Source organism: Microchirus variegatus, assembly GCF_963457635.1.
Source record: "Microchirus variegatus genome assembly, chromosome: 18".
NCBI lineage: Eukaryota > Metazoa > Chordata > Actinopteri > Pleuronectiformes > Soleidae > Microchirus > Microchirus variegatus.
The window spans coordinates 1,405,001-1,417,160 of record NC_139819.1 but is presented as its reverse complement, the minus strand read 5'-3'; the positions used below and the strand labels follow the sequence as shown (position 1 = coordinate 1,417,160).

Sequence of the window (12,160 nt, the reverse complement as noted above, 5' to 3'; positions counted from 1 at the left end):
AAAAAAAGTAGCACTAGCTTGTCACTTAAATGCTCTTAGCTATCCAGTTAGCCAAAGAAGTAGCTAGCTTTCTCACTTCACTATCTTGTTCTTTAGAATAGAATAGTCTTGAATCTATTCTAAATAACAAGATACCAAAAAAAAGTAGCACTAGCTTGTCACTTAAATGCTCTTAGCTATCCAGTTAGCCAAAGAAGTAGCTAGCTTTCTCACTTAGCTATCTTGTTATTTAGAATACAATAGTCTTTATTCGAAATAACAAGAAAGCTAAAAAAAAAAAAACAACAACAAAAAAACATTCACGTTCGTTTAGCTTTTGTTTTTAGCGATCTAGTTAGCCAGAGTGAGCTTGTCAGGTTAGCGTCCATTAGCTTACGTTGAAATTCATGGCTGATCACGAGGGTAAACCGTTTTCTACAGCAAATGCTCCGTTTTCGTACGACTTACAACGTACGATTGTTTTCCTCAAAAAGACGAAACGCTGTGCCACCTTTAACGTCATATTTATTGTTATTTAGTTACTCAATAAAACATATACAGATATATACAATATGCAGGAAAACAGACGACTGCACTTTACATATTATTAAAAAAGAAAACAAAAGGAACAAAAAAAAAAAAAAAATCCGTTTGTAAATTGCCGTCACAGTCCTCCATCTATTGTTTCGGAAATTCAAATTCAACAGAAGCTTTATTTAAAGATTACAAGATTGCCTAACACACAGCAAATTTTCTCTTATTATACATGTGCAATACCAATAGTCTCTTTTTTTCTTTTTTTTTCCTCGATTCCCTTATTAGACCATGCCTCGACATCTGACTTCAGTTCCCACCGGATGAGTTTGTACACGAGTGGTTGAGTTTAGAAAGTTTTAGAAAGTTGATTCTGGAAGTAAAAATCTCAAAGGATACGACGATAGCAAACATTAGCTTAAAAGAAAAAAGAGGGGGATTGTAAGGTTACATTCATGTATAATCTCTTCTTAGCTTAGCTCCATCCACACTGCTGTGTTTTCAATTGAAAACTGTGTTTTCCGATAAAAAACATATTGTATCGGAAGTAGGTCAAAGGGTCGTTTCTGTCCGTCCAGATTAAAAATGTAGACCCAGAACTTTCAAAACGGAAGCTGAGCCCTGTGGTGTTTTCAGACTTTTCTGTTTTCGGGAGTGTGGATGAAGCTAAAAGTGAAGAATTCTTCGTGTTTTTTTAAATGAAAATGTAGTAGAAGAAAAAGATCTGCTTCTCGCAAAACAAAACAAAAAAAAAAATCCACAAACTCAACACTGGTGTACAAACGCAAACCAGTGGCAACTGAACATCTCGTCTTCCCCCCCCCCCCCCTTTTTTTTTTCCACATTTCCTTATTTTTCTTTAACAAAGAAAATCAAAGAAAGAAAAATATTGATTTTTGAGGTTTTTCCAAATTTGGGGGCGTGGTTGTTGTCGTTGTTGTTGCCCAAGCTGCAGAAGTCCAGCAGTGAGTGAAAGAGAGCGTCAGGAAAAACATGGTGTTTGTGTGTCCGTGTGTGTGTGTGTTGTATGTGTGTGTGTATACGATTGCGTTTGTCCATGTTTGTGTGCGTCTTCCTCTCCCTGAACGGTTGCCTCATCATTCCATTTGTTGTTGCGTGTCTCTCTCTCAGTCTTTCAACTCTGTTAAATCTTCTTCTTCTTCTTCTTCCTGCTCGGGCGGCGCCGTTTACGTTATTTTGAAATTGATTTTTTCCGTCATCTTTTTTCAGTTCAAGTCAGTGCGGCCACAAACGTCCCAAAGCGGTTGGAGATGTCGGAGTGGAGCGAGCGCCAGGACGAGACGGGGCCCCCGCGGCCCTTGCTGTCGCCCAGCTCGTCTGTGCAGTGGACGGACAGGCACTGCAGGTGGTTCCCGCCGCCGCCGCTGCTCCCGCCTCCTCCTCCTCCTCCTCCTCCACCTCCTCCTCCTCCGACTCCACCTCCTCCGGCCCCCGGGGCTCCGCCTCCAGCCTTGCTCTGGATCAGCTCCGACTCTGCAAACGAGCACAAACGGGAAATGGTTCGTAAAGATCGAGCAAAAACTATAATAACAAAAAGGCAAGAACTCGAGAAACGGAGAAGCCAAAACTTGCACATGAATAGAACTTAGTAGGGTTTAAGGTACAAAAAAGTGAATTTGAAGGGCATCGTAACCCCTAAAACGCAGTAAGAAAATGAAGGAAATGGTTCTTTTTATATTATTAAGTTGCATACAAGTGTGTAGGCGACATTTCAAGCAACAAATATATAAAAATAAAGCAGTAAAATGTTGATTTTGACGCCGGCGTGGACTTTAAAACTGCAGTACGTAGATTTTAAATATAAACAATATCACGTATGTTGCATTTAAATGAGTTCACACGACGACTCTCTCTTCGTTTATCTCGTGTCGCCCGGTGACATTCCCGCACTGCACACAGGAAGTGATTTGTTTTAAATCAAAGAAGAAGCAGCATCCAGGAAAAAAATGTTCTGCAGTAAATTTTACTGCTCAAATAAACCCGTTTTTCGATCGTCTCAGTGAGGTCTGATAGTTTTGCTTGACAGAGTTGAACAACATGAAAACGTGTTACGCAGTGCAGCTTTAAAGAACACACACACACACATTTGCTGTCGGTCATGCGTTCACAAAGTCACAGGCTCCTGCACATGTGACCTCCAGTCACGGGGTCAAAGGGCGCTGGGGGGGGGGATCTGACCTTTCACCCCCGGGTTTGACTCACTCCCTCACTGGAAAAACGACCAAACGCAACGCGGAATCAAACCCAAAACACGGAGCGTCGCATTAAATCACGTTTTCCCCCGGGAAAATCGATACCCACGACCGATTGTGCGTCAAATTAAAGGGCTAATGCGGGAAAACCTGAGGTGTGTGTGTGTGTGTGTGCACGTCGCTTCACGTACGAAATCACAGGTGTGTCTTGTTGAATGTTTTAGTCAGACTAAGACAACAATACAGTTTTCTTCCCGTCAACTTAGTCCTAAGATCGTACCTGGACAATGCGATTCATAGTCCGACTACTCCTGCATATTTACGCTTAGTCGGACTGGAGTCGGACTAAGTTTCCATCTCACCGTTCACCTTTTCTTTTTTTTTCTGCGAACAACTGATCAACGCGCAATTTCGACCCTGCAAATCGCCCCCATTGCCCGTCTTAGTCAGACTATGGTCATAGCTTGATTAAGCAAAACACCCAGCCAGAGAAAAGAAGGCCAAACCAGACCAAACCGAGCCAAACGAGCATCAGAATCATGCAGACATTCAGGCAGCGAGGCTCATTTGCCCTCAAGTCCGTCTGGACTGCGACCACTGGAATGGAAAACTGGGGGGGGGGGGGGGGGTAGCAGGTCGGGGGGGGGTAAAAGGTCAAGCAGCCAAAATCCTCCCGTTGTTCCCCGACTCTCTCTCTCACAGTGGGTTAGACATGAGTCGGGGGGTTTGGTACAGGAGGAATTAGGATTTAGAGCCACGTTGTTGTTGTTGTTAGCGGTGGTGACGGAGAGGAGTCCTAGCATTAGCCAGAGGGTCCACACACACACACACACACACCTCAGCATGACGGATCCTCACCCCCCAACAGTATCAACCCCTCTCCACCCGTCCGTCAATCCGTCCACCCACTCCCTCTCTCCTCAGCGCTAGGTGCCCTGAAGCGCTCGCCGCTAGCTCGTACGAGCACGGGCACAGCAGGGTTAGCAGCAGCAGTTAGCAGCAGCAGCAGCAGCCGCGGCCTGAATACGCAACCAAGCATTTCATTCAAGCCAGAGGGAAACGGCCAACAACTGACAACACAACACGACAAACACAGATGCTGCGCACACACACACACACACACAAGGTTTCAGAATTCAGGGCTACTATGCTATAAAAAATGAGCGCAGAAAGTTAGCTAACACGGAAAATCGCAAACCTTTGCTATTTGTTTTTTAAATTGTGATTCATTCAATCCGTCGTCGTTTATTCGTAATTGATTTTTTATCGACTTTTATGACTGCGTTTTGTTTTTTACGACGTCTTTTACGACGACTAGCTTAGGTTTAACGCGCTCGTTAAGTGCTTTGTAGCCTTGTTAGCGGAAAAGTGCGAGATAAGACAAGTTTATTGTCACGATTATAAGAGTTGTTGTTATTATTATTATTATTATATCATTAAAAAAATATATATTTTTAGCAAATTTTGTGGAAAAGCTGTGGATTTTTTTTTTTTGCGTAACCTGGACGTGAACTTTGACGCGTCCTCGTTGTTTTACGTGAAAAGTGAATAAATTACGAGATAAAAAATTTGCAACAATAAAGGCTGCAACGAAAATATTCCACATTTAAGAAGCTGAAAAATCGCAGAAACTGGAAAAAAATATTCACATTTAAGGAGCAGAAACGATGAAATGTCTTGTTTTAATCATGAAAAAAAAACAAAAAAAAATCGATAAAAATAATTGACGATTAATTTAGCAACCGATTAATAATGGATCATTATACCGATTAACGATATAACTGCAGGATTAAAACCATCGTAATCTCGTCTAAATGGGTTAAATTAGCTGGAAGTGAAGTGACTGAGGCTCAAAATCCACTTCCACACGACCGCAGGAATAGAACGTGACACTTTACACACTCACAGAGAGTGAATGTGATTTTTTATGGAATAATCCAGACGCTGTAAATATTCTCCACGGTTTACGCTCGTGTGTGTTTGTGTGATGAAGAATTTCACACCGAAGCACAGAGTCGAAAATCCCCAAAATCACCGTGACCGTCGTTACAAACGGGGTGGAAATATCTCACACTCTCTCTCTCTCTCTCACTCGTTATTTAATAAACAACGTCAACAAACACAGACTTCATATCCACCGTAATATCACAGTCATGGACGTTTCATCTGAGGGGGAACGAGAGATTAAGAGGAGGAGAGAGAGAGGGAGCTGCTGCACCGACTGAGGCACGAAAACCACCTAAATATCTTTAACCAGATTAAATCCAGAGTAGATTATCACGGCTATGAGAGTTCAAGAAAGACTGAGATTAGAGCTGCAACTAGATTAGAAACTATTCACATTCAGAGATTAGAAAATATTCACATTCATACGTCAGTGTTTACAGAACCTGGAAATCAGGATGTTTCTCAAATGACTTTGAATGAATAAAAACTCTCTCCCTGCACTTTGTTATTAAAGTGTGTCTGGTGACGATTTAAACACACACACACACACACACACACACACACACACACACAGACACAGACACACACACACACACACACACACACACAGTGGCTGTCTCGCGGCCACAGTTGGAGACGATTGACGGAGATGAGTGGAGTTTTCAGACGCCGTGTAAGCAGAGGAAAACACAGCAGCTCGTCTGCTCGACACCAATGTGTCTACGAGCTGACGGCCTGACACTGGTTTACATGTCACACACACACACACACACACACACACACACACACACACACACAGACACAGACACACACACACTCACCAGGAAAGGAAAGTAAACAACGGCTGCTCAGAGACTGCTTTTTTTCCCCCACTTTTAAAATTTCCTGTAAATTCCGCAATGTTGACGTGTTACAAACAAACAACTTACAAGACCAAAAATTTGACATAATATTGTAACGCTACAATACATTTTCCAAAATGTTGTTTTGTTTTTGTAAAAGAAACGCTGCTGACATTGAAAACTAACTTGTAAACTAGCGTTTGAAAATGAACGTTAAAAACTAGCGTAGAAAACTAACATTAAAAACTAACGTTGAAAACTAGAATTGAAAACTAACGTTGAAAACGAACGCTGAAAACTAGCGTAGAAAACTAATGCTGAAAACTAGCGTAAAAACTAGCGTAAAAAACTAGCATTGAAAACGAGCTTAGAAAACGAACGCTGAAAACTAGCGTAGAAAACTAATGCTGAAAACTAGCGTAGAAAACTAATGCTGAAAACTAGCGTAAAAAACTAGCGTTGAAAACTAATGTTGAAAACGAGCTTAGAAAACTAATGTTGAAAACTAGCGTAAAAAACTAGCATTGAAAACTAATGTTGAAAATGAGCTTAGAAAACGAACGCTGAAAACTAGCGTAGAAAACTAATGCTGAAAACTAGCGTAGAAAACTAATGCTGAAAACTAGCGTAGAAAACTAATGCTGAAAACTAGTGTAAAAAACTAGCGTTGAAAACGAGCTTAGAAAACTAATGTTGAAAACTAGCGTAAAAAACTAGCATTGAAAACTAATGTTGAAAATGAGCTTAGAAAACGAACGCTGAAAACTAGCGTAGAAAACTAATGCTGAAAACTAGCGTAGAAAACTAATGCTGAAAACTAGTGTAAAAAACTAGTGTTGAAAACGAGCTTAGAAAACTAATGTTGAAAACTAACGTTGAAAACTAGCGAGAAAACTAATGTTGAAAACTAGCGTTTGAAACTAGCGTAGAAAACTAATGTTGAAAACTAGCGTAAAAAACTAGCATTGAAAACTAATGTTGAAAATGAGCTTAGAAAACGAACGCTGAAAACTAGCGTAGAAAACTAATGCTGAAAACTAGCGTAGAAAACTAATGCTGAAAACTAGCGTAGAAAACTAATGCTGAAAACTAGTGTAAAAAACTAGCGTTGAAAACGAGCTTAGAAAACTAATGTTGAAAACTAGCGTAAAAAACTAGCATTGAAAACTAAAGCCCAATTTATACTTCTGCGTAAAGTGCTCTGCGTAGGCTACGTAGAGACTCTGCGTCGACGCAGAACCTTTCGAAGAGCCTCTGCGTCGTCTCCGGGTGCACGGAATATTTTTTAAGTGTCCGTCACTCCGTCAAGGGACAACGGAGACGGCAAGAGCTGCGATTGGTCCTCAGGACAGGCTGAGCTAAGCTGCTCTGTGCCGGCTCTCAGTGCGCTCCGGGCGTCCTGACAGAGGCGGAGCTGATCCCCGCCGATAACGCCGCTGCCGAACTATAAATACGTCATATCTTAACACACACAGTACATATTTAGACTCTAAATGGCCAATTTCTCGCCTCAAATTATCTTAAAACTGCGTTCCGTCACACAGAAAAGTGAGAAACGGCCACTGTTTCAACAACAACAGACTTTCTCTCTCTTTCTTTCTCGGACGCCATTGCTCACTGTAGCCAGAAGCACAACAACCTTGCGCAGCGACCCCTACTGATCGGGCGGGAAATTGCAGCGAGTGTCCGTCACCACGACGCAGAAGTATAAATGCTCGAGGCGTCTCCGTGGTGACGCAGACGGATAACGCATACGCAGTCGGAGAAGTATAATGTGGCCTTAATGTTGAAAATGAGCTTAGAAAACGAACGCTGAAAACTAGCGTAGAAAACTAATGCTGAAAACTAGTGTAAAAAACTAGTGTTGAAAACGAGCTTAGAAAACTAATGTTGAAAACTAACGTTGAAAACTAGCGAGAAAACTAATGTTGAAAACTAGCGTAAAAAACTAACAACATTATTGTAATGTTTTATAAAAAAAAAATGTTATTCATGTTAATCACTTTAGGTGTTTCAATTTATCGTGACGTGGTCGTATTATATATATCGTTATTTTGTCACAGTCGAAAACAACGAGCAGTGAAAGCAACAAAGCGACAAAGACTCTGTGAAAAAAACAACAACAACAAAAAAAGGATCTGAATCTTCAAAGCTTTGTTCTGCGACAGGATGGTCTCTGAGCTGTCACACCGATTTCCCAGGACCCACAATCCCTTGCGGCGGCGGCGGGGGCCTTTTTGCCCCCTTTCTATCCCAAGCTCTACACTTCCATGACGACACTTTCACCTCTGACCTCTCGCTCTGACCTCCGTCCTCTCCGAACACAAACCGGCCTCCGTCAGAAAGAGCGAGGCTCGCTGACAAAAACGCCCAAAAGGCCTCGGCCGCGATGACGGCGAGGTTTGACATCAGGTCAGATTCTTTTAGCATAACAACGGCGCGACGACGCTCGTCTTTGTCGGCACAAAAACAACCGAAAACTGGGTTTTTAAGAAAAAAAAACAACAGGGAGTCAGAACAGGTTTGAACGTAAACAGCTGGGGATTCAAGAAGTTTAGGTTCTCGTCGTCATGATCTCGACTCTTAAGCCTCTTTCGCGCTTAAAGTAGTGAGTGGATTAAAAAAAAGTGTCACAAATGTAACGTAACAAAACCGAGTAACTAAAGTTTTTGAAAACTAGCAAATTTTTGTTTAACCAAAAAGTGTGAGAAAAGAAAAATGCGTTAATGTTACAAAACCAAGTAACTAATACATTGCCAAAAATGTTATAACATTTTACAAAAACACATTCGTTCTGCTAAATGACTTGTTACCTCACAAAAATTACTAACTAAAATTACGAAAAATGACTTGCATTATACAATTTTTTACAATGTTGCAAAAACATACTGCTAATGCTATAAAAACACTTTATAGAAAAGTTGTGATGTAATGAAAAAATCTGTTACTTGACACGTAACAAAATGTTGTAATGCAACAAAATTACTTCGACAAGTATCGTTTTACAATTTTACAGAAACACGCAAAAAAAATGTTACTTGCGAGAAATTTTGCGATGTTACAAAACCGTGCTAGTAAATTTAGAAAAAAGTTACTTGTATTATACATATTTTTTACAATGTTGCAAAAACACGCTACTAATGCTATAACAATACTTGCGTAAAGTTGCGATGTAACGTGATGTTTTAAAAACATGCGTTCAAAACACGTAACAAAATGTTGTAATGTAAAGTATCGTTTTACAGTTTTACAAAAACATGCTAAAAAAAAAATGTCGCTTGCGAGAAATTTTGCTATGTTACAAAACCGTGCTAGTAAATTTAGAAAAAAGTTACTTGTATTATACAATGATTTTTTTACAATGTTGCAAAAACATACTACTAATGCTATAAAAACACTTGCGAAAAGTTGCGATGTAATGTGATGTTTTAAAAACATGTGTTAAAAACACGTAACAAAATGTTGTAATGTAAAGTATCGTTTTACAGTTTTACAGAAACATGCTAAAAAAAACAAAAACGTTGCTTGCGAGAAATTTTGCGATGTTACAAAACCGTGCTAGTAAATTTAGAAGAAAAATACTCGTGTTGCGAAAACATGTTACTGTTCAGTTTGTTTGTTGTTTTTTTTCCGCATTTTAACGTTTTTGGAGCGTGAATTAGCGCCGTTAGCCTAGCGCTGGGAATGACATCGGGAATTTGCGTCGATGCCAAAAAACATAAAGACATAAAGAGAGAGAGACACACGGAGCTTGTGTTGAAGCCGAGCCAATAAAAACCCTGCATGCTTTCAGAGTCACGTGACCCGATTTTAGACTTTGGGAACGAGGTATTGATGAAGGAGGCGACGTCGGGGCTAGCGCGAGCGTTAGCCTACGTATCTCATGGCCCCCGGAGCAGGGGTGAGCATAGGGGCGGGGGGGGGGGGGGGCGTGACCTTTCCCTCGGTGCAAGGGAGTGAATTTGACGGAGGTTATTTTGGGTTTTGAATCTGCTCTCCGTTCTCTGGACTTAATAAAAACAAAAGTGGAGTCGCATCATCTCCGTGGCTCGGGAGCAAAACACAAATCAGGAGACGACGGGACGTGATTTAAAGCCTCGTTCATAACTCACGACCACGTCCAGGATCTGTCCAACATGTCCTCAGAGTCACTGACGCACTGATATACTTCACCGTCTCTGTTTTTGAGTTTCAGAACAGAACGCGTGTGTGTTTCTCTGGGTCAAACGCACAAAAACGAGTGCTATTTATGTCAAAAAGTGCAATTTAATCCATGTTATTAAATACATTTAAAGTAATATCGTCCATGTATTTTGCTGCGGTTGCATTAAATCAGATTATTAATACACTTAGAGAGTTACAAAAGCGTGTTTAAGGTGATGGAAAAAGTACACAACTTCAAGTAAAACGTGTTAGAAGTTGACTTTTTTACATCACATACAATAATCCGTCTTTAATAATCTCACGTTTATGACGATTAATCGTCCCCGAAAAGGCGGCGTGAAAATGACGCTTTTGTTTCTCAGTCGTAGGAAACTACAGATGTTTTTTGTTTTGTTTTTTTTCTGAAGGAGGAAGAAGAAAGAAAAGAGAAGGATAAACTTTCTCTTTCACTCAATCAACTCTTCAACTTCACAGTCTCGGGAGGAAAAACAGCTCCGGTGTCAGAACTCATTTGTCGGAGAGGATCTTGTGTATTTCTTGGGTTTTTGTTCTCCTGTTAACAACCCACTTCCTGTCTGTTAGTTTTGTTGTTTTTTTTGTTTTTTGACGGATAAACGTGAGCGTTTTGTGACGGGTTTGATGATTTTTGGCAAGAATCCGCACACGGATGACGTCACAGGACAACAAATTCGGTCAGATTACGTATTACGGATTTTTTTTTTGATTTTATTTTTTTTTTAACGGAAGTTCAGACGCGTTTATCTCAAACGACGTCTTAACGGATCACGGTGAATTTTGTCAAGTTTATGTAAAACAGTAATAACTATAAGGGGGTAAAGTTGGGAACAGATCCAGAAAGTTCGTAAAGGTGTAGCTACGCTTTTGCTCGACGCGATGCTGGACATCTGGAGTTCGGCTTGACCAGTTCATCGCAAATTCTGACACCAATGTCCAATCCTGATGTTTGCTAACCGAAATTACGCAGTTTTAACGATATATTTCGTTATACGGAGCAAAGAAACCAAGAAATATTTGTATTTAAGAAGCTGAAAAATCAAGGGAACTTGGTTTTTATGATCTCTAGATCACAAAAATAAAATTTGCCAACAAACATGAGAAAACGACGACGTTAGCAATTACGAATGCTGTCGCAATCTGAATATCCGTTAAATTTATCGCAATGTGATTTTTGTTTTGTTTCCGTAAGTCTCAGCCTCTCGTTCTCGGCTGCCGTCCGAGGAGAATATTTACCACATGCTGAGACAAGTTTTTTTTTTTTTTTTTCTTAATTCCAACATCCTTTCCTTTTCGCCCCCGAGGGAAAACAAAACAAAACAAAACAAAACCGTGGACGAGCTGCAGCTTCAGAAGTTTGAAAACAGTTGAGAAATCCAGCCAAAAAAAGACAAAAAAAAAAACGTTGACACCTGAGTTCATCTTTCTCTCTTCATCACACACTTCTATTATTAAACTTCCTTTAACTGTCAGTGAAAATCCCATCAAAAACACACACACACAGTGTTGTCACGACACCAGGATTTTTAAAGAACAATTTTCCACCTCGTTTAACGTCAATAAAGACGTATTCTAATCTAAAATAGCAGTTTTACAATCTGCATTTACATAATTTACATAAAAATAAGGCAAAAACTAAAGGATACATCGATTAAATCATTACGGACATTTGAATTTTTGGAGATGCAGTGAATTAGCTTAGCACAGCTTAGCTTAGCTTTTGGTGTCTGGGAAGAAACATGTACGTAGCTTAACATAAATAAGTAAAGAAAACCTGAATTAAATAGTATTATTATTATTATTATTATTGTTATTTAAGAAATGTTAGAAACATGAAACAAAGGTGCTAATGATTTAGCTTAGCTTAGCATCTCTGTAACTTAGGTAAATAAGTAAAAAAAAAAAGTGTGTTTTATCCCATAAAATCACACGTATACTGAGCTGGAGTAAAAAAAAAAAAAAAAAATACAACATACAAAATGTTTTCGACGCGCTAAAATCTCACGCGGCAGCCATTTTTTTTCCCGTGCTGAATCAGCACTTTTACACAACAACAACAAACCTCACAGCTGTGTGTGTGTGTGTGTGTGTGTGTGTGTGTGTGTGACCGCGGTGAACCCGTCAATAACCACGTCATCGACACACAACCCCGAGGATGAATTTACGACTTTTGCAGAGAGACAACGTTACGGAGGCTAATTGCCGTGATTATCGTAATGACAATGATTAGCTTGGCGCGAGTGCGCGCGCGTGCGTGTGTGTGTGTAGGAATGAAACGCCGTGTAATGACAGGTGAAAAGAACACACACGGCCTGGAGCTGCTCTCTTTTCTTCCTCCCTTCACATTCGAGCAGGTGTCAATCATTTCCTCGTCCTTTTTCCTGCTTTTTTGAAGGCGGGAAAAAAAAAAAGAGGAAATTTTCCGTCGTGATTTGTTGTCGACGACGACGACGACAACGACGACAG

At 40.3% G+C, this 12,160-nt stretch overlaps 1 protein-coding gene across 1 annotated transcript in view; it reads right to left on the bottom strand.

Annotated features, from left to right (window-relative positions):
- Positions 1-645: 645 nt before the first annotated feature.
- The window catches only part of LOC310939858 (transcriptional activator MN1-like), a gene marked incomplete at its 5' end in the record, with an annotated part of 19,832 nt that continues 8,317 nt past the window's right edge, over positions 646-12,160 (bottom strand). The window contains one exon of the mRNA XM_083904706.1: positions 646-2,007. Within this exon, the coding sequence (XP_083760832.1) occupies positions 1,745-2,007 (263 nt within the window). The 3' untranslated portion in view covers positions 646-1,744. The remainder of the gene's footprint in view (positions 2,008-12,160) is intronic.